This window comes from Nannobrachium achirus (assembly GCF_963921795.1).
Source record: "Nannobrachium achirus genome assembly, chromosome: 14".
Classification (NCBI taxonomy): Eukaryota; Metazoa; Chordata; class Actinopteri; order Myctophiformes; family Myctophidae; genus Nannobrachium; species Nannobrachium achirus.
Genome location: NC_137821.1, coordinates 31,265,206 through 31,288,345, shown reverse-complemented (window position 1 = coordinate 31,288,345; position 23,140 = coordinate 31,265,206). Strand labels below are relative to the sequence as shown.

Below are 23,140 nucleotides of genomic sequence, written 5' to 3'. Positions count from 1 at the left end.
CCCAAAATCAATATGTTTCATATTGGGAGCAGGAATATGCACTGCAAATTCCATGGAAACCCATCCATTATTGAGAAATATTGCCCACAGACAAACAGATGTCATTACACAACCTCCCCTTCAGATGTAATAATGCAGAAGTCATTGAGACATAATGCTAAATAAATAAAAAGAAACTTGGCAAAAACAAGGGGCAAATCTAATTCTTAGAGCCCTGTAAAGACGCCTCTATACCTGGCACCCGTTAACTAAAGCAAAAAGATAAGTTATCACTTCGACAAAAAGAGAGGCTGGATTTTATAAACACTGCACTAGCTCTCACGGTTAGATGAAACTGCTGAGGTAAACTCAACTGTGACCACAGGGTATTTTGGTGCTTTGCACAGCCGTTTGTCACAGAAACAAGCAGCAAACATATTGATAGAAAGTTCAGCTGTATATTTTGACAGGAAGGGGTAAATGTCTCGGTATCTCTGCAACAATCAGAGAAGATTCCAGTAAACTGTGCTTTGCCCAGGAAAAGCTTTTCGGTAAAGAACTGAAACCTCACTAAACGTGATAAACAGCAGAACTAGGAAGTGGGCAATAGGGTAAATTTGCACCACATGATGACAAGGCTTTATTTTTTACCAAAAGGAAATCAACAGGCTCTGAACTTCATTATTTATTCATTTTGAAATCAACATGAGCACTGATATACAGGCGGGTTAAATGACATGGTTGACATGATGCCATGACTGACAGGTTATGAGGAAGAATCAGTTCAGAATCTGCAAATCATTGCTTGGCACCAGATGTGCTGCAATACAATTTGGAAACGGGTCAAAGGAAAGTGTGTGACGTGCAAATCTTGTGATATTCAGACAATGTAGGTGTTAATAGACAAGGGCCAAGAAAGCCACTATTAGGTATGTACAGTACACTCAGTTGTATAACCTGAAAAGCTTGAAGTATGCAGACTGTGTTAATTATCACAATTACAGTTAAGGTAGCTGGCTACTTTGGCTGAAATTCTTGCACTTAGGTCAGGTTTAATTGACAGTCATTACAGAAGAATGAGTTATCCTGCACATTTTTTATACCGTTTCCAAGCGTGAGTTCTCTTCCTGTTTTGTCTTTATTTAAGACACAAAAGGAACTTTCCACAGCACTGTTGGATTGGTTTCTAAGGCAACAGCTTACTTCCTGATATTAATGCCACAGAGCTTAAAATGCACAAAGTACTTACACAAACACCACTGCATTCAATATAAACGTGTGTGTTAATTCTTTAGGTTATATAGATAAACCTAAAAAAAGGAGGACATTTACGGTACATCCCTTTAAAATACATTTGCTTATAAATTAAACGGCTTAAAAAAATGTGTCCTTGGCTCTTTCGGGTAGCTGTCCCGTTCTGTCACTGTGCATTGATGTTGTCCTAATAATCTTATATCTACAAAGAGAACTGATCACCTGGCTGTCGCAGTTTGTACAAAGCTAGTTCGGCATCATAATAAGCGAGGTTCAACACCGATATCTGTTCAACGAGAAAAATGGAAGTTCAGGCGTTTACATTCACACCTTACGTCAGCCATCATTCAACTGCCAGCTGCTTCATTAATAGATAAAAACGTACCACTGAACCCATCAGATGAGAATGACAGTGTAGTGTATAATAACAGTGTAGTAAGGATGGAAAAGAGGGATATAGCAGTTCCACATTGGCATCCCAGATATTAATACAGAAAGAAGGGTGGGGCAAAGAGAAAATAACAAGAGAAATAAGGCGTTTAGAATAGTGTTTAGTAGCCCAGGGGGTGAGGGGCGACCACTCCTCCGTTCTCCACCACAGCCATGGAGATGGCCCTCATGTTCTTGAACATCTGTCTGGACTGACTGGAGCGCAGGGACTTGACCTCCGCCATTATCCTGTCATGGGCCTGGGAAGGGTGGGCGGGGGGAGACATTAGGTACAGTTGGTTGGCTAGGGATTGGATTAGGGCTGTCACAATTATTACATAATCGTCTAATTAGTGATTTTTTGACATAATCGTGATTATTTTTCATAATCGTCATAATCGTTTCCATGTTGAAAAATGTTCATATATTTTAAAAAAGGTCAAAAATTGTGTTAATAGCAGATCTACAAGCTCACAACGCGTCGCATTGCGACGCGTTGTGAGCTTGTAGATCGGCTATTTCCACTATCAAAGTTATTTTTTAAGTAGTAAGATGTCAAATATGTCAGTAATTTCTTTGTATATTTAGGTTATGTGTCATATCTACCATGTACAACTTCAAAGCCTAAAAGCCAAACAGAGATGTAAGTATCAACAACAAAAACACAATTAAATTGTTAATCGCCAATTATTTGAGTGACAATTAATCGTCATGTAAAATGTCATATCGTGACAGCCCTAGATTGGATCGATGTTTTCTAATAGCAAACAATCTAAAGCATCTAAATCTACATAAATTCAGTACGTCTTCTCTAAATAATGTATTGTATGAGGGAAAACCTATTGAATATTTGTGAAAAATAAATACAAAATATTGTATTTCTTTGCCTATGTATGTTTGAGTAGTAGGCTAAGAAGGAATGTCCTAATTGGAAAAGGTAGCAATTTATACTAAAGCACACTAATAGGAAAAACATTCTCAGCAGAGAATTCCACAATTAAGCTAATAAATAACAAATTAGTCTGTAGCACTGCAGGCAGTTTTAAAGGTGTATTTTAGTTTTTGACACATCAGTGAAAGTGGTTGCTTAATTGTGGAGCACATGACATGGGAAAGGGTACTGCATACCCTTGCAAGCCTGCGCTGCCAAAAATGTGCACGTAAACTACTGATTTAATCAGTTGCTTTTGCCCCACAGAGAATTTGCCGTGCTTCGATGCATTTTAACTCGTTTCAAAAATGTCTGGAAAACGAGGCACAGTGCTCCACTCATTTCAAGATGTTGGCAATTGTTTCGACAATGCAACACGTTGAGTAGTTTTGATGAAAATTACAAATGTTTCCCTTCCTCTTTTTTTTTTTATAAATAAAAACAATGAAATAAAGCAATTAAATTATACTTTTTCTTATTTTTAAACATCAGGCCCTCTGAGAGAAAGTAACTTTGTAAAGATCACCAGCGATCACTCACTCACAGACATTTCAGCCAACAGCCTTCCTCAGTGTGAATGAGACCAAAACGTCCCGGGGATACACAGTAAATAAGACAGCCTAAAATGACAGAGTGAGTGCTGGTGATCTTTTCAAAGTTACTGCTCAGAACCGTGCACCCGATACACGTCGTGAACTATTCAACTGACGAGTGCTCGCCGTTCTCTTATTCAAGTGAGAGAATGTCCCTACCTCCATGCACCAGGTGTCACATAGCATCTTCTCGTGCTGTGCTGAGGGGTGGCCTTGACTCAGAGATCGAGACGCCCTGAAGGTGGCAAAGCAAAGAAGATGACATGACATTAACCCATTAAGACAAACATATCGTCGTTGTCGGGTGGAAACCTCCTATCTCCAAGTTTCAAATGTGTACGTTCACAAAGTAAAGTCCTGTCTCATCATACAAAGCCGTCGCACAAAAGTAGTGAAAACAGCCGATCTACAAGCACACTGTGCTTGTAGATCGTCTGTTTTCACTAGTTTAAATCATTTTTAAAATGATAAATACAAAACAAACGGTTTTGGACATACAAGGTTTCCACCCGACAACAACGATATGTTTCTTTGCAGGTATTTCTACCACTCAAATATCAACATATTTTGTTCCAGGGAACCCCCTGAAGCAAAGATTTGAGTTGAAAATGTTCGCTTGAAAAGAATATATATTAAAAGATTTGCACAAATCTTCAATTTTTTTTTCTCAAAAATAGCAGATACAAGCTCACAGCCAAAGTATGGAAAATAATGATTAAAGTGGTTACGTGACAGGTACGTTCAAGCTGTGTATAGAGTGGGGATGGGAGGGAGTAAACTTGTATGATGTTGGTGAAAGGGATTTATCATTAGCTTGTTTTTCACAAACATGTTTATGTAATATGGCAACACATTGTATTTACTCCCAATAAAGCTTATCTTAAGATTTAGAAAGGGAGAAAAGGTGGTTTGTTTACCGTGACAGGACGACCACCATGGCATACAGGTCAATGCCGCAGTCAGCCACTCTCTTCAACACAAACTGTTCATCTGCAACAGCAAATCAGGCAAAACTGCTAGATGACTCAAGTTAACAAACAACAAATTACGACTATATCAATTGTAGTAGCTTAGCTTCGCCCAACTGACAGCAATGAGCTGAAAATGAACAGAATACAGTAAAGTATAACTTGCTTGGGGAAGATATGAAATCATTTGTACATTTTAATTTGTAATTTTACTGTTGTACTACAAGTTAATGCTAATACATAGTTGATGGGGTTGCTCTGCCCTGTACTTGCTCCACTCTCTCTGCACCAAATGTATTCGCTGAACATAGCCCATCTAAAGTACAAGCTCATTACAGGTCAAAACAGAACAGGGATTGATCATTCTTCACTATTTTTTTTTACAATTTGTAACTGGGCTATTCCATTGCACAAAATGGCCTAAGAGTTGTCTGGCAAAGGGGTGAAGTACTTGCCCACCACTTCGGGGACAAGACAGGGGTTCGATTCCCCTGCAATGCATCCGGCTTGGCCGGGCTCTCATGGATCAGAAGCTAGCACTAGCAACTCGAGAATAGATTGGTCAGAGTGCCTGTCCTGCATGGAGGCTAACTAGGATGGATTGCATACTTCTCCGCATGCATTGCTCCCTCCCGGTGAAACTCTTCATCACAAAAAGTGTTTGAACTATCCCTCATTTTGCTGGGGACCCCCTCAACCACCCCTGGGAATCCACAGGCCCCACTTTGAGAACCAGTGGTCTATACTTCCCCAGATAGGGGCTGACCTCAATCTCAAGTTGGTGTAGGCTGTCCACAGCTCCGTCTCACACCGCACCGCACATGGGGGGGGGGGGGGGGGAGTGGCAACTATGAAAAAAGCTCATTGGACCCTGATGAAGGCCCTTGAGCGTTGGTCACCTGCGTTTTTTAAACTTTGCCAAGCCATGACCTTTTCCTTTCTTTTATTTATTCAGGGAAGCCCATTGTGCGCAAGCTCTCTTTTTCAAGAGACCTAATAAAGGCTTTTTAACACTACTGAATGGAGTGCCTTGGATTCTTCTTAAGTTCAACTGATTCTCTCACTTGGATATCAGCCTACCACAAAAGGAAGGAACTTAAATGTTGATTCAACCAGTTTCAGTTTCTGATAATTACAGACCCACACAGTACTTCCTCGTCTCTTAGTTCAACGCACTGTATGAAAAAAGCTTATTCCAAAACATGGCACAGCAAAGCACCCATCCCAATTTAATTAGGTATTTCACACTGGGAAAATAACAAATATGGGACTAGATCGGCTACCCTAGCACAGTGTAATGAGGAGAAACTAAAAACAAACAAGAAAATAATCTGAACTGGGTGAAATGACTGCAAACTCCCCACCAACAAACACACACAGGCTCACCAATGATCTTCTTGCCATGTTTGACCAGCAGCTCTTCAACGACACCTCCGAATTGTTCAATGGCATCGACCGTCTGCAAAGAGCAGGGAAATTGTAAGAGATGATGGAAAGGACATTATTCAGTCATCACTTAACACACATAAACGCCACCATTTGTGTACAGTACTTAGAAACGCAAACAATGCTGTATGGGATGGGCTTTTGGGTATTTCTTTTGTGAACATGTACACATAGGAGTGTTGCGAGGTCAGACCAACAAGGCCAGTGTCATATCTACACAAAGTTTACCTTGCAGTGCACTTAACGAGCATGGACAACAGTTATATCATACTCTATGTAACAACTGAACTGATGTCAGCAGTACAGCGAATGAAGCTCTTGCCGCTTCATTACAGTGAATTAAGCTGTCTCAGGACAAGGTGAACAGCTTCCAAATGAAGTTAAACAGTCATCATCAGACTTCCTGGAAATGTTTTCCACTGCCGCGCCGTGTGGTTTCCTAGACCTAGATGTCTCTTAATGAGCTACTGTTTCAGATCAAAGACAGAGAGGTATTAAAAACGAAAACAAAACCTACAAGGTTTATAGAATACAAAGCTATCGTTACCCCCTTTACGTGCCGTTTGTTAGGATGTTAAGCGTTTTTGTGGTGGCCAGCACCATTGTATATATGATACATACTCATGTTGGATAGGATAATGTTAAAGGGTAATATCGCGGCTCTGGAACAGTGGTCTTTAACCAGAGGACCCGATTCTACAAATGTGTTTTAAATCCTAACAGACTTTTCTATATTTCTATATTAGTGGTTCTCAAACTTTTTAATGTCAAGGACCCCTAGAATTATATGTATTTGGCCGCCGACCCAATATGTTGTTCCAGGGAAGCAAATATAATATGATTTAATATGAGTTAAACATGAGAATATATATTCAAAGATTTGCACAAATGTTCACAATCTTTCAAAAATAGTAGATCTACAAGCTCATAGCACAGCATGAGCTTGTATATCTATTTTTGAATAGCAAAAGTATATAAAAAGAATAATGGTTAAAGTTGTTCAAATCTTAAGTGACACAGATGCCTTCCCGGTCTTAATGGGTTGAAACACGGTTAGTCTCGCGTGGCCAGACTGTTGCCTCCGCGATTTGGGCAAATGCTCCTGGCATACAGTCTGGCAAATGGAAATAGAAACGATGAGTGCGAGATAAAGCGGATGTGACGCAACCGCTCCCTTGGTGCAGTAACAATAACATGTCCTACTGGAAGCGTTATGTCTCCTTTCAATATTTCTGGGGGTGTTATTACGTCTTTCTCTGGTGTTATTGGTGTTACCTCCATGATGTTTTCAAACGTTTTCTTAAACTATACACCCATAACAAGAATAGGCCGCTCGAATGACTTTGTCTGAGCTATTGTGTTTCTGTTATGTTTCCAATGGGACTACAGTTCAGTGCAGCACTGGCTACTTCCGATACTCGCCGTTCAGGAGCTGCCGTTCCAGACTCCATATAGCATTCGGAGATGGTGGAATAGTTGTCTGGCTACGCGAGACTAAAACACGGTTAACCATTAAACGTCCCATCCCTACCCGCACATCAACAGATACACACAGACAAACGCATACCAGTTGACCACTTTCTGCCAGATCTGGGTGCACTGTCCCCTGCAGTGTGATCCCCGTGCTCAAACCTGCCTTCCTATAATGACAAATTAAAAGAGACCAGAGTGTATTAGATCAGATCGTGGTTGATGGAAGCCATGTTTTTTTTCCGTCTGAAATGTGAAGGAACAACCTCTTGGCTCTCATGCTGATCTCTCCTGCCAGCAACCCAACATTTCCCAGAGGGTTCTTCAAGGCCTTTTGTAAGATCTTCAGTTGATTTCCTGCATTCTGGACATAAACACACATACAGTATTTACTGTCACCATCACATGGTCAAACGTGTGTGTGTGTGTGTGTGTGTGTGTGTGTGTGTGTGTGTGTGTGTGTGTGTGTGTGTGTGTGTGTGTGTGTGTAAAATGCATGGATCAGTGAGGTTTTAAATGCTCAGTATACAAAACAGAACATTATATGGTGTGCTAATTCTCTGACACTCAACAGTAGTGTGTGCTTTAGTTCACAGAAATTCACTTAAGACTGTTGTTATGACTCTTCTACCGTTATGCTTTGTATGTGAGGTGTGATGTACGATGTTCTGGCACTGGCTGCAAAACAAATATCCATGAAAGTGTAGAATAAGGAACCATTTTAAATGTAAAACATGTCCATGTAAGGCTTAACTTCTTCGGTGCCGTATGTAAAGTGGGACCTCTTATATTGCCGTTTCGCCACCAAAGGGTAAAAAAAAAATAGTGTGCACGCTGGTGTACGAATTCGTGCACAGATGATGCACTATGCATGTACACGCTTTTCACAGCTTTCAAACAAAAAAATCCGCTTGGAAATCCGTTCAGGCATTCATAGCAGCCCTTATGTTTTCTTTAATGTAAACAAACATGGCTGCCATGTTTGAAAGATGGGGTTGGTATGGGGGTTAAACATGCAATTTCGCGATCGCGATCATGCCTAGTACATTGTTGGAGGTCCAAAAATGTTTTTTGAAAAAAAAATGAAAAAAAAAAAAAGTTTATTGGCAGGGAAGGCCATAGTTAACTCATTTAATGCCAGCCTATCACCACTAGAGGGCGCCCAGTGGCCAGAGAATAACAGAGATATGCTGGTAATGCATGCCCAAGCCCTGGAGCCATGACTTGCCAGAACACTTTCCTTTGTGCATGTACAGGAAGAGGATGAAGTTAGCTATTGGCTACCAAGCATTTTAGATTTAGATTTTCGTCAACTTAGCCATGATTAAACCTTGCACACCTCATGCATGGGAGAAAAAACAGAGAAAATGAGCTCTAAAGATCCTGGATTGCATTGGAGTGGATGGTAAATATCAGCAAATATCGGCAAATATCGTCGTCTGTAAACAGAGGACAAAAAAAAATGTTTTTGAAAAAAAAAAATGTTTTTCAAAATGTTTTTTTTTTTTAATTAAAAAGCCGAACTAGTTCGGGATTGGCACTCTGGGATGCGATAATAAAGCCGAACTAGTTCGGGATAGGCACTCAATGAGTTAAAAAGTCGATTTTATTATAGAAGTCGATTTTTTGGCAGGGTATGAGTTAAAGTGCAACGCACTCAATGTTCAGTTTACCTGGAATCCGTTGAGAGCCACAAAGAGCCTCAGGATGTCATTGGTTCCCTCAAAGATACGGAAAATCCTCAGGTCTCTCATCACCCTCTCGATTCCAGAGTCCTGTAGACAAGAGACACAGCCATGATGACACCTTTTACAGATGTTACACTTTATTGAAAAAGCTAGACCAAAAGCTTTGACTTTGTGTTATTAAGAGATGGAATAATTAACCACCAATTAACTAACCCAAGTACACTGCTAGTTTGATCAGTATTCTAAACTTGGTATTTCATGTTGATTTGAGCAAAATAATCATGAACTGCATTCAAGGAAAACGGTGATTAATGTAGGTGTCAATCCAGGAGGAAAAGGATGTTCATGTTCAAGGAGAAGACATCCTTCGGTTCTTTCTTTCCCCTTTACTGTACTTCCCCCTTGACTACTGAATGACTAAAATACAATGCTTTGCACTGTATCCTACACTACAGTATATGAGACAAAGAGTGCTTTGAACTTGTGCTCATGAGAAAGCGTAAAATAGAACTCCCGCTAACAGCTATGTACACACAGGCAGGGCTGCTGCTGCTGCTAATCTTCAAAGATCACCAAACATAGACTCATATTTTCGGTCTGCAACATCAGATGCAAATCTGCTTGACAGTGGTGTAATAGCGGAGGTGAAAACATATAGTCACTAGGCACCGTAGATTTGCCTTCTGCTTTGCATCAGGACCAAACAGTAGTTACAAATTAAAATAAATTAAAATGACCCATCCTTGCCAATATGAGTGAATTGTGCCAAATGCTTTGTTTTCTCCAGTCAACATTTGACACAAACATTTGCTTGGTTAATGCCTGAAGGCTAGAAGAAATTACTGTCTGCATTGCAAGTGACTAACGTAGAGCAAGGTTTCCACCACTGTTCCCTTTCTGCATGATCAAATATCACAAGGTACACGTTCCATTGTATCAGGACTATAACACAGGAGGGATGCCTCTCTACCAGAGTGACCTAAATTGCTTGGTGTACTATTTTTAGCCCTTTCTGTTTCCGTGCACCCTCAACTCACCCACACATGGTGCACCTAGCTTGCACCAAATCTGTTCTTGTGAACTTTGTGAACTTCAGTGTTTCCATGTTCAACATTTCCGTTTCTATTATTCTGTCACGTTTTTGGTGGTGACATGAACATGTGTTTATGTTCATCATATGCAGCGTTAAGTGTGTATAGCTGCTGAAGCTATACACGAATCGTAGCTCGGTGACTCTGTTGTCATTACAGCCTTTGTCTATACGTCCACTCATAAAGGAATGCTGCAGGGTCTTAGGGTCCGAGGGTATTTTGGAAGGCAACAACAGGTTTTCAAAAACATCTAGAAACATTAAAATACATTTTAGGGTGCCTACAGTATGTCTGGTGAAGACAACCGCAAATAAACAGTAAACACGCCTATGCTATTTTGGTGCGGAGACCCTAATCACCAGGATAATAGACCGTTTGTCAGCCTTCTGATTGGTCCCTGAGACTCCCTGACTGGCCAACCAGAAAAAAACATTCACTTTTTGCTATCGGGGGTGGAGTTTGTGCAGTGGAGAATGTTAAATGTGGCTTTCAAAACTGTCCGCAGTGCGCGACACGGCGATCGCCCGGTACGGCCGCGATCTCGGCCGTGATCTCGCTCATCATAATGAATAAGCTTCAACAAACTAGTTCACATGGACCATATCAATGGTCTAAGAGTCACGATTGGGTACATATATTTTAAATGGGCAGAATTACGAAAAGCCAGCCTATTATGTGAGGTTAGGATTATAGTTCTGTCCTCTTCCTACCCAGGATGCAATGCGCGGTCTATTCTCTTTCTGATCCAGAGGATTAAACTAATTAAAACATTTATTTTCGGGGGGAAAACTACTGTTTTGCTATGTAATTACTGTACCTTTTTCTTCCCTTTTTATTAATATCACGTAGATGTGTTTTTTGTGGTACTTTATATAGCTGTAATGAGGCTATGAAGGGAAAAAAAATCCCATCCACTACCACTATAAAAGAATCTGCAAAGAGGATTCTGTCCCACTGGGATTAAACAAATTAAAACATATATTTTCGGGTAAACCCCCTGTTTTGCAATGTAACTACTGTACCTTTGTCTTCCCTTTTTATTAATATCACCTAGATGTTTTTCCTTTGGTACTTTATATAGCTGTAATGAGGCTATGAAGGGAAAAAAAATCCCATTCACTGCCACTATAAAAACAATCTGCCCAGGGTCAAATGTCCTATCATAGTAACAGGGCAGAATGGGGCGGGATTTGCAAAAGGGCTTATTGTGGGGCAGACAATGGCTATAGCTATCCCTGTCCCTGTCTTTTCATCACTGATGTACAACTACTTTAGTATGTAATGAGTAGAAGTTGAGTCGAGATCAGTAATAACTTTAAAAGGACCATGCCACTAATGCCAGGCATGCCATTGTCAATACATATCTTTTGTCTATTCACAGCTTTGGCCATATATGGAAAATAAACATGGATTTCTTGTCAATGGCATTAATTGTCCATCATTAAAATATTACCAAGCTCACCTGAATAGTATTTCAATGTTGGCTAAGCATAATTGTGCGATTAAAATGTAAATTGATAAATAAATGTCTTCTCCACAAACTGTCGAGGATGCAATGCACAAAACAAACAAAAACATTTTGGGCTAGACAAAATAACCACATTAAGATGTATAGTATGATGAGTCAGTGTCTATAAAATAAACAAGCCCGACCACTAATTTCGTCCTATAAATAATGTAAAGGATGTATGATAGAGCTATGGTGGTTCAACATATACTGTAGGAAGATGGCTCTAAATAGACAACAACAAACAAACAGGCTCATCCTCTGCTTTGAGATTCTTATCCATCATCAGTCTCATGTCACTTCTGGTAAGCCCCACCCAAGAACTGCTCATTCAACAGATTTGGCAAAAAGTCTTGTGTGTCATGTGGCTTGACAAAAATGATGTATTTTCTACTGAGAAGAGTCACCCTGACTCACTAATCTGTGGCGTAAGTGTGCCTATCCTGGCAGCATCAGTTGTGAATAGCAGTGTAACCAGCCAGTAAGTACCCAGATGACCCCATGAGCAGGTCTCCGTGACGTGGGCTGATTGATCACTCACCTTCATGAAGCCCATGCCACCCATAATCTGGATACACTCGTCAGTCACTGTCCACGCAGCCTCCTGCAACACACACATACAAACACAAACACACAGATTATTATTCTTTTGCTCAGCCACTTCTTAAGTTTTCCAGTTGGCTTCTATAGAATGAGGATCTCCATAAATAACCAGAAACACATGCAGCAAGTACCCCTTCCTGTCATGCAGCCTGGCCTCACACAGCACCCTGATCTGCAGCCAGTGACATTGATGAAGCACACAGAGGAAACGTAAAACTCACGGAGGCAAAGATCTTGCTGATGGCCGCCTCTATCTGGAAATCGCTCGCCCCGCTGTCCATGTTGCCACTGATCATGTAGGCCATTGACTGCACAAAGAGAGAGGTCGATCATCTACATGGACATTTGAGACCTGGACAGACTAAATCATCAATATAAGTGAACGACTTAGAGCAGTGCTGTGGCAAAGTATAGGCATGTCCCAAGTTATGGAAATGAATACATCGATAACATGATATGCCAATAAGGAGGGTCTAAGTGTATAATTAGACTTCTGAGTCAGACTTTGCTTGAACTTAATCGATTGATCGATTGATTGATTGATTTAACACAGAGCACTTTCCGACATACAGTCAATGCATCGCTGAGGATGAAAACAAAAGTCGAAAGCCTAACGGCTTATTTCCACTGCAGTCCTCAAAATCAGTCTACATTTGTTTTGCTTTTTGCCCCCCTAAAAGAGGCTAAACATAAAGGAGAGTACCCAAATACTCTAAACCTGTATTTCATAATACTTTAGGGTCAGAATTAGTTGCAAAACGGTCATGTTGAGAATGCACCAGAGGCTAAGTATTAGTAGTAGAGGATAAGACATTCAGTGATGACTTTACTGACCTGAGTGACGTACTGCAGCATGGCCATGCGGGCCATCTTCTCCTGGATGGCTCCATAGGTGTGGATCTTACTCCCAAACTGGATCCTGTTGGCTGCATGGTCCACCTGTTGGGGGATAGTGTCAGAAATCGTGGGCCCTATTTTCATATTCGAAGTATTTAAAATAAATGTAATTTAAAAAGAAAAGGGCAAAGAAGATTAGGGATAAGGAAGGCATGGACAAAAATATAGCTCCATGTCTCCTCTCATACATTTAACCCATTTAGACGTGAGGCCGCTTCTTTTCTAACAATTATATTGCTATATACTGTATATAGCAACAACAACACAGAAATGTGTTCCTGGCCTGAGGGGTAATAATAACACAAAGCTCTTTAAGGGTTTGGAGCTTGCATTATGACTGCTGTTACAACAACAAAACAGTATACTTTTTCCTCAAGGGTTTTCAATTACTTTTTCATAACCTCTCCATAGAGAAGTTGTGTCCAATGTCGGTATAATATCAGCGATATTAGCCATATTGGTATCTGCCTATATGCTGTCTCATAATATAATGCACCTATAAGAAACATTGTTAGTACATAATGCTTAAAAAGATGCTTGGGGTAATTCATAAATGTCCGACCCCAAATCTTCCAGATTCTCCTGTAGTGTGAACTAGGCTTTACAAAACCATCAACATGACTGAGTAGTGGACAATAATCAACCAATGTTGAGAATGTTGGCCAAAAGGTGGCACCGCACTACTGTAAAAGGTCACAAATAATGCATTCAGCAGGTTTCATGGCAATGAATGAAATTGTAATTGTTCATATGGATTATGAATATTATATATTAAGGGGGTAGAGTAAAGTCTTTACTTCATCCTAATCCTTTTTGAGTAGGGGAGGATCAATGATCGCAATTTTTATTGTTTCTTTTGTTTTGTTTACTTATTTTATTATCAAATCAAATCAAATGTGCCCATTAGATTTTTAGATAATTTGTGTGCAAGTGGAAAGTTTGACCTAAGGATGGCACGATTACATTAAGACTAATGGCAATCTGAGAGGTATTGTGTGTGAAATTGGAAATATTGTGTGTTCTGGTGTTCAGGGTAAGATGAAAATAATCACTACAAACACACATTTGGCATTTGATTTTCAGCCGTGTGAAAACCTCAACAGAAGTTTGCAGTACAGTGCATAAACAAAGAAAGTAAAATGCAAGATGGGAATTTCCCACCACTATGCGCTATCTTATCTGATGCACAGAAAGTCAGAAACAGACAAAAAACTGCAATCGGTGGAGGGTATTGCATCAGAAACAAGTGTCAGACACAAAGGATATGAAAGCCACTAATAAGACAGACAACCCTGATGAAGACTTTTCCCTGCTACAACAAAGAATTTTAACTACGTCAGTTAAATCTGCTTGGATGTCGTTTTTTGACTGCCATTGACTTCATGAGCGTTTGGACAGTCACTGCTGCCCTTTATTACTTCAAATGACAGACTGCTGGTTGCTATTGTGCACACAGGTCCTGATGCACACATCAGGATATTCCTACAGTAGGGAGTCCTAGAGTTTCTGTGCTTGTCTGAGAAAGCATCTGTAAGCTTTTAGCACCTGTCACTTTCACATGCTCGCCGCACTTCCCCATCAGTCTTTAACAACTTTCAACCTGGCGTCCCCACATCGAGGTGGACATTTTAAATAAAATAATAGCCTTTCCACAAGTTCACTGGCAAACAGTACAAAAAAGGGGTGCTATTGGAGAAATAAAATGTACTCACAGCCTGGGTGAGGGCTGCCTTCATGGTGCCGGAGAGGGCGGCAGCCATGCCGAAGCGCCCGTTGTTCAAGATGTTCATGGCCACCTTGAAACCTCCGCCTACTTCGCCCAGGACACAGTCAGCCGGCACGCGCACATTCTCGAAGTAGACCTCAGCTGTGTTGGACGCTTTGATTCCCATTTTCTTCTCGGGTGGGCCACTGTGGTGGGAAGAGGTTAAGCATACGATCGTTGGATGTAAGGATTCATTCGGGAAAAATAAATTAGTGGAGTGGAGAAAGGAGTGATGTGGTGAAAAAGGGATGGGGTAGGATAAGAGAGAGAAGGAAGGAAGGATTGAAGCCTTTTGGATCACTAAGCCTTTGATCTACAATGTACTGTATCTGGAATTGCTTTAACCCTATTGCCTTTGCACAGTTATAACAAGCAGGTACAGCAGCATCTCTCAACTCACTGAGTGACTCCTCCAAAGCTCCTCTCCACGACGAAGGCAGTGATCTTGTCTTTCATCTCTCCCGTCTTAGGATCCTTCATCGGGGTCTTGGCAAACACTGTGAAGATCTCTGCCAGGCCTCCATTGCTGCCATAGATAGATGGAGTATTTTATTGCAGTAATGAGAGTCAATATAGGCGAAATGCCAGCGAAGTGCCAGCCAAAATGCCAGTCCCCCCCCCCCCCCCTTTTATTTTATTTAATTTAGGCTAGATCAGATCTCAGGAGGTAGGCGGTTGCCTAGGCCGCCAAACGCTGCCCGTTTTATTGCCATCAATGGGCCACAAAAAAAAGCCAAAACGTGTTTCCATTGTGGTCTATGAAACAGTTAACACCCAAACTAACAAAGCAAACTAAATGAACTAAAACTCAACAGTTTACACAATTATCATTGTAAAGGATAAAAACAAAACAAAAAAACATGTGTCATACTACAGTAGCATTACATACTGAATTAATTGTACAACATTTCCCCCTTGTGGTGAGAGGAACACATGTCTCAGGTTAGGTAGTGGTCATGGAAAAACATCTAAACCTCACACTTCCAACTTGTGCTAAACACAACCTCAAACATACAGTAATTCCAAAATGGACACCTTTAAATCAAATTGAGACAACATTAACCGTTAGCATCTGACCACTGGCCGGTCTCACCTGATCCAGATCTTGCCTCCGTTAAGAGTGAAGTACTTTCCACAGGGGGACTCGACCGCTGTGGTCTTGATAGAGGCAGCGTCCGAGCCACTGGCAGGCTCGGTCAGACAGAAAGCTGCTATGTCCTCTCCTGGACAAATAGGAAACATACATCCGTTTGTTAGGAGAAACACATACTAGAACAGTATGTTTACTTGCCCATATTTCCAATGCCAATGCATAAATACAGTACATGAATGAATCTAATTAATTATTTCTTCCCACCACCTAAACCTCAACATAGACAAAACTGAGTTTCTCTCTTCTCTGGAAGGTTTTGTCTCCTGCATGATCTTTCCATTTCCTATCAATGTTTTAGGTAACATATTATTTAATTTATGTTTCATGTCTACCTGCTATCCAAGTTACTTTGAAGCACTTAATTAGCCAGTAGCTATGCCCCTCCCAAAAAGCTTTTGTCCAATGTTAGCTTAGAATAACTTCCTGCTTGCCAAGGTTTGCCTTGGCAACAGCCTTGGCAAGCTGCCGGTTGCTAAGCTAGCATTGGACAAAAGCTTTTAGGGGAGGGGCATAGCTACTGGCTAATTGTTTTCTTGACACTACTTACTCTACCATGTACCCTGTTGTTGGTTGACTGGAGCCTAATTGTAATAGATGATGCTGGGACTGTATGTATAAAAAGGTGCAACTCTCCGGTAAAATTTCAGTCTAACCTGTGGCCAGCCTGGGCAGGTATTTCTCCTTCTGCGCAGGGTTACCAAAAAGCAGGATTCCCTTGAAGCCAATGGACTGGTGGGCACCCAGGGTGATGCCAACACCCAGGTCATACATGCCTACAATCTCGACCAACCTGGCATACTGTGAACAACAAAGAACAATAAATAAATACTTGTATGAAATATTATGCAAATCTGTGTTAACCAGAGCCGTCTATTGGAGAGTTGTGCCACCTCCGTTCAATTCATGGGGCCAAGTCTTCTACATACACATCTATTGGCGAATAGTGACAATTTATAGCGCTGAACCGGAAGTTTACAGAATGCATCGGAGTCCATGGGGAAATAGTGGCATTTCGAGTTACATGAACCATGTGACCGGCGCCATTTCTGACCCTGCATTGGCAGAACTCTCTAATACAAGGCTCTGGGTTCACCACTCCACAAGCAAAGCTTAATTCTTAGCTGAGTGAACATGTAACAGTGTGACAGTTCCAAGACAGGAAAAGAGGACGTGATGTGGTGTGGTGTTAGAGGAAGGTAACTAGGGCAAGGTATCGATGAATCGATAAAGATTCATCCTCCATAACCAAAACCAAGCATAGCATGCAGAGTCTAATAATTATGTGGTCAGTAGTTGGAGGCAAGTGTGGAACCATGTGAAAATCTATATTTGGGAAGATTTATGTCATATTTGGACAAAAACTCTATAATGGGTCAGATTTTGGTGGGAATGCAGACAAACATTGTTCTATACGACTGACCTCTTTGGGGCCATGCTGTAAAAATATAGCCTGGCATGGCCAGACTAATACCACTGCGTAGATATTAGTCTGGAATCTCTGTTTGGAACCTGCATTTCGAAGAGGCTGATTTAAAAATATGCCTCTAGTGAAAGCCACCCTACATTTGAATACTGGGTCCCGATTGGTGCCTCACAATTTAGGGGGCAGCGATATCCAATCACAACCAGGTGGGGCCAGACAAAATTGCTCATCAGCTGATGATGTGGCGGGTGAGGGTGAGCAAGCTATCTGTGTAAGAATGTATCTGTATCCCTGTCTTGTATGTATGTATGTCTGCTGTTCATGTTCTTTTGTATGTCATGTTTGTATGGGTCCCTCTTGAAAATGAGATGCTGCATCTCAACGGGCTATCCCTTCAATACAATCTTACAAATCTTTTTGAATATCGATGATTTTAATCTCTGGTTATTCTTTACCTGGGTGTTGGTGAGGCCAAGTCCCCCCAGGTCAGCAGGCACCTGCAGGCCAAAGGCCCCCATCTCCTTCAGTCCCTCCATGGTGTGGTCCTCCACCTTCTCCAAGGCATCGTTCTTCGCCGCATCGTTCACCTCCTGCATAAGGTGACAGGACAGAAAGATGGAGGGGAAGGGAAGAAGTAGCGTAATGACGACCGTTTCAAAGTGCTTTACACCAAAGAAATGAACGCTAAAATAATAAATCGTTGTTGTTCGGGTGGAAACCTTGTATGTCCAAAACCGTTCATTTTGTATGTATCATCTAAAAACGTACTAAACTAGTGAAAACAGCCGATCTACAAGCACACAACGCCTTGCGATGCACGTGTGCTTGTAGATCTGCTGTTTTCACTAGTTTTGTGCGACGGTCTTGTATGAAGCAGGGCATTGCTTTACCAAAAAACATACACATTTGAAACTTGGAGATAAGAGGTTTCTGCCCGACAGTGACGAAATACATACTAGGCGATGCACACCAACAAACAATAAACCATGATGAAAGGAAAAGGGAACCAGGACATTATATAAGAATGGAAGGAAGGCTCAAGATTTCTGTTCACTTGCCTCAAAAAACTTGTTGACAGGCCCCACCAACTCTCTAAGGAATTGGTCCTGTTCTTCATTCATAACTGTGGGAGGAAAACAAAAAACATAGTCATTAACAACTTTCAACCTGGTGTCCCTAAGCCATTGCACTGCTCAGTGAAATGACAATATTGATAAAAGATAATTGATCACGTTAAAATATGCTTATTTAAAGTATTTTGGTTTACCTGAGGGGTAGGGGAACACTTGAGCTGTGGTGATCTGGCCCTTGAACATGTTGACAGCAAATGATTTGGATTCCTGTTGACAACAGCAATGTCAGGTTTAGCACAAATGATGGCATTAGACAGTCACTATCATTCAAATGCCATTTTAAAATATGACAGTCCACTGGCTGACCAAAGACAGATGTCTGTTGACAAGCTGTTGACAAATGTGTCAACAACAGCTTGAGTACAAACAGGGAGATAATGTGCACAAAATAACATACTGTGATGATGGCTGCCTTCTTCTCCACCTTAGTAGTAGTGGCAGCATCACTGCCCACGGCTACTGGCTTCTCCAATACTGCCTGAGAGAGTGAGAGAGAACCAGAGAGAAAGAGAGAGATGAGGGGATTGATTGATCGAATACTTTAAGGGTCAGGAGTCAGTAATATCTCCAAAACAGCAGCACGCTACTGTACCAGTGCACAAAAAATATGAAGAATTGTTACAGAATATTATTGTTACAATAATATAAGACAATTTCTCCCGTGGCCCAAGTCAGACAACATAGCTACTTCATAAAGGTTTGGAGACCTCACTGTCCATGAAAGGATAACAGCAGAGCCGGTCCCGACTCCTGGAAATGCTCTTGCATAAGCGATTGTATAGCCTAGGTCTGAGCCAGATCTGCAATCTTATCTGAATGACTGTTAAAGCACTTGTCAGCCCAGACGTAAGAAGGCAAAGCAACGATAGATTGATAAGTCCAGAAAGTGGCAGTGATCTTGGCGTACGCCTGTTTTATGACCTGCGCATGCTTGATAAATGAGGGCCTGAGTGTGGGACCTGCTGTCACCTGCACCTACATCTTAAAGATCCCTTTGTGTAGGTCTGACAAGCTGAAATAATAAAATAATAATAAAAAAGGTCCAATTGACAGCCATGTTTTTAGGTCAGTTTTAAATTTGGATGGGGAATCGAGGTTTCGTGGCTGTTGGGGTCTATGTGTCAAAACAAATGTGACAGGATGACGATAATATTTCCTTATGTTGTGGAATTCTGGAACAATCAGTAACTGATGAGGCAACAAGAGATCGAGACAACATTCTAGGTGCTGATGATGGTTATGCTTTAATGTACATAATATCATGGGGATAAGTACAGCGCTTTTCCAAGCACTCAAATCGCTTTACAATGGTCCATTCATTCATACATTGGGAGGTGAAGCGGCGAACAGTCGACACCAGCGTCCCCACTTCCCACATGCACATACCAATGGTGGCATACTAACACCGACTGACTCATTGGAGGCAATGTGGGGTTCAGTATCATGCCCAAGGACACTTCGACATGCAGACAGGAGGAGCCGGGATTCGAACCGCCGACAAACGGATCACTGGACGAGCTGCTCTACCTCCTGAGCCACAACCGCCATCACAATCCCCCGGCACAATACAAGTAATGTTGGTGGCACAGGGCAGCACATGGCAGGGCTCAGACCAAAGACCATAGTTATCTACCTTAGGAGCAGCGCTGAATTGCTCCCGATGAACAGGTTGGTGCTAGGGTTTAATACCGGGATCCCGGGATCCGGGCTTCCCGCGCAGAGTGCACGTAATATCCCGCCCGGGAACTGGCAGCGGGACCCGTCTACTCTGTTGGTTTGCATTTCCACACAATATATTTTAACCAGAATTAATACATCTGACAACGCTTTTCTGGACTCAATGTTGCTCACTGCAACACGAAGATCATCTTCGCTCTGCTATAAGTCGTAATCCTATTTGTTTTATACAAGTGGGTACAGAAAACATCTTTTCACAGAGATACTGTAGCCTATGAGGAAGGAAAACGAATAAGAACAATCCATTGCTGCTTTGTGAATTGCGCAGCCACAGACAGAGACCATGCTGTGTGGTCGGTGGATGATGTGAATTTGATCTCTAGCCTAATGTCTGATATATAGATATAAAGGTCCAACAGCGAGTCCTGAACTGAAGTTCTGATGACAGCGAGGCGAGCGAGCCCCGCCCGAGGACGCGGTGATCATCTTTCTAGTGCGCACTTTTTGTCTCCGCCAGGCCGAGAAGCATTGGAGACAGTTTTTCACAGTTTTTTTCCTTTTTTAAATATATATATATTTAACGGGACAAAAATATTAAACCCTAGTTGGTGCCTTGCATGGTTTCCTTCACCATCTGTGTTTGCAAACTATGCATGCATGTGCGAATAGGTGAATGTAATGCACAATCATTGTATGCGTTTTGGATAAAGACACTATGTAAATGCACCATTTGCCATTACTAGCAGCTAAGCTACAAGGACAAGCTGAACCATAACAGAAAGGCTATCACCAAAACAATAGCTATCTAGAGGAGACATCTTGGCCCCTATACCGAATATCATGTCATATCATAATGTATTATAGAAGTACAATAAGTGATGGTAAAATAACGGTTAGATACAACCAAAACAACAATATAGTATAATTCTTCCTCACTTGCCATGTTGGATACAAACAGACACACTGACGCAGACTGTTCTCGGTGGCTAGGGGCTACTATCTTTAACAATGTTTTTCATACAGTGCCAGCCAAGTTCTCAAACCTCCTTCTGAGCCAAAATACAACAGAAGAAGAAGAGTCATCTCAAATGGGTTAAAGGTAAAACCAAGGACATAGCCTGCCAGACGAGTATTGGGGGCAACACAGTTACTGTACTTTAATAATGAGACGTCTAGAAAATTTGCTTCCCATTGCTATGAGGAATTGAGGATGACACTGATGACTATCGATTACTTTCTTAGCAATATTTCTTTCAATTACATTTTTTGATTAATCGAATAATTGTTTTTCTAATATATAATCAGTTTCTTTATATAGCAAAGAATGAATTAACCACATAAGTGTTGTTTTATATTTCTACCATTTTTGATCTACCATTTTATTTAATTATCGATATTATGGATTATTTTTTATAATCAATTAAATCGATTAGTTAGATGAAATGTGGCACCCCTATCTTATGCTAATCTTTCTTTTATGGGAAATTAATACACAATTTGTTTTTATTTAATAGAGAGAAAAAGGATTGAATCCCTCTTTAGTTAGATAATATGTCCTACACATAACTGAATAAGGTAGACCTATTTATTAGAATATTATGGACAACATCATATCTGACAAATGGGCAGTGTATGGCTGCAACTGCTTGGTATATTTGGGTTAAATAAAACCAGACCAATCTAGGTATAGTCTTTTTTCCACTATACAATCAAACAATAATGCCTAATATGTATAATAATTAGCAAAACAACCACCTTCTTAATTGCAGCTGTCTTTTATGAAAGTGGTAAACCATGTGACGAGCAATGAACTTTACCCCACTTTCCACTAGGATGGGGGGGGAGGAGTGGAGGGTGGATATATAAGGACACCTTCAACTATACACACACTATACACTTTTTTTTTTTTTTTCAAAACAACGACAATACGATACGAGGCCATTAACATTATACAAATATAGCAACAATGATACAAACATAGCAGCAACGTGCTTTCCTCAACAACAAATGCACTGCTAAATTTGCAACTATAAAACAATATGGGTGTTTACCTCTGTAGCTTGGCTTGCATAAGGACGAGGACGTGCTGCGACCACGGCTCGCCCATGATGAGCCCTGGATGCATTCATTCAACACACACACAGTGACAGCAGCACGTTTTATTCAAGTAAAACATGAATAATAATATCCATCGACTTCAGAAAACGACCATTTGATCAAAGAATTTAGCTCACTTACCCGACTGGAGAGCGAAGAATGCTGCCGCATAACGCGGAAGACTGCTGGGTCACTTTGCGAAGCAGCATGGTTGGTTTTGTTTATTTGTTAGCACTGGCCTCAGCCTGACTTTAATAAAACAATGCCTTAATACACACAATAAATAACGTTATAACCGCTTAAACCTTACGTAAGTAGTGGGATGTCTGGAGGTTAGCTAAGTGTCGCTGTCTTTGTTGCGGAGTCCTTCCTGAACGCAGGTCTACGTTGTTCTAATGTTGACGTTTGTTGATCAGATAATCATATAGGTGACAGTTGTAAAGTGTCCACCACCCCGCCGTGTCCAGATGACCTACTGACACTATAATGTCTGCTCTGCTGCTGCTTCTTCGAGGTTATGTTTATTTTCTCTTTTTTTGCCGGCTGGTTTCCTCTGACGTCATGCAACTACTCAGTGATAACTTCCTGTCACTGATTGGTGGGCGCGGAATCTTGTACAGCGCAGTGGAGAAAGTTCTCACATTCTTGACCAATCTGAGTTCCCAGAGGTTCTTTAATTCTTGACTAAATCTGCAATAACTGCAATGTAGAAACAAATACTCTGTTAAAAGTAAAAGCCTGGCATTCAAAATGTACTTGAGTAAAAGTACAACATCTGTGTCAAAGTGTACTTAAAGCACCAAAAGTAGAAAGCAGCCACTCACTGTGCAGAATGTGCCTTTACTCTTTTGAAAATAGCAGATCTACTAGCTCGAGCTAGATAGATACCTTTATGCTGCTTGTAAATCGGCTATTTTCAAAAGGCCAACATGTATATAAGCCAAGGTTGAAGCTGCTAATGCATGTTTTGCAATAATAATCCAAATCTGCAAAGTAACTAGTAACTAAAGTGTTCAAGTAGTTGAGTAAAAGTATA

The 23,140-nt window shown here is 41.0% G+C and overlaps 1 protein-coding gene across 1 annotated transcript; it reads right to left on the bottom strand.

Annotated features, from left to right (window-relative positions):
* Positions 1–150: 150 nt before the first annotated feature.
* Positions 151–22,603, bottom strand: acadvl (acyl-CoA dehydrogenase very long chain). The gene is made up of 20 exons (XM_080742027.1): positions 22,246–22,603; positions 22,059–22,122; positions 18,728–18,808; positions 18,465–18,537; positions 18,256–18,320; positions 17,653–17,787; positions 16,428–16,572; positions 15,715–15,844; positions 15,022–15,147; positions 14,569–14,767; positions 12,794–12,898; positions 12,181–12,267; positions 11,898–11,960; positions 8,744–8,845; positions 7,337–7,434; positions 7,168–7,240; positions 5,541–5,613; positions 4,104–4,176; positions 3,346–3,421; positions 151–1,922 (listed from the first exon to the last, which is right to left on the bottom strand). The coding sequence occupies exons 1-20, from the start codon at positions 22,311–22,313 to the stop codon at positions 1,785–1,787; spliced, it is 1,974 nt and encodes a 657-aa protein (XP_080598153.1). The 5' UTR covers positions 22,314–22,603; the 3' UTR covers positions 151–1,784.
* Between the last annotated feature and the right edge of the window lie 537 nt (positions 22,604–23,140).

Excerpts from the sequence above, each read along its gene's own strand:
- acadvl (XM_080742027.1), bottom strand. The coding sequence starts at position 22,313 with ATGCTGCTTCGCAAAGTGACCCAGCAGTCTTCCGCGTTATGCGGCAGC. Across the intron at positions 22,123-22,245 it reads ATTCTTCGCTCTCCAGTCGG|GGCTCATCATGGGCGAGCCG; the intron begins GTAAGTGAGCTA and ends GAATGCATCCAG. Across the intron at positions 4,177-5,540 it reads ACATGGCAAGAAGATCATTG|ATGAACAGTTTGTGTTGAAG; the intron begins GTGAGCCTGTGT and ends TTGCTGTTGCAG.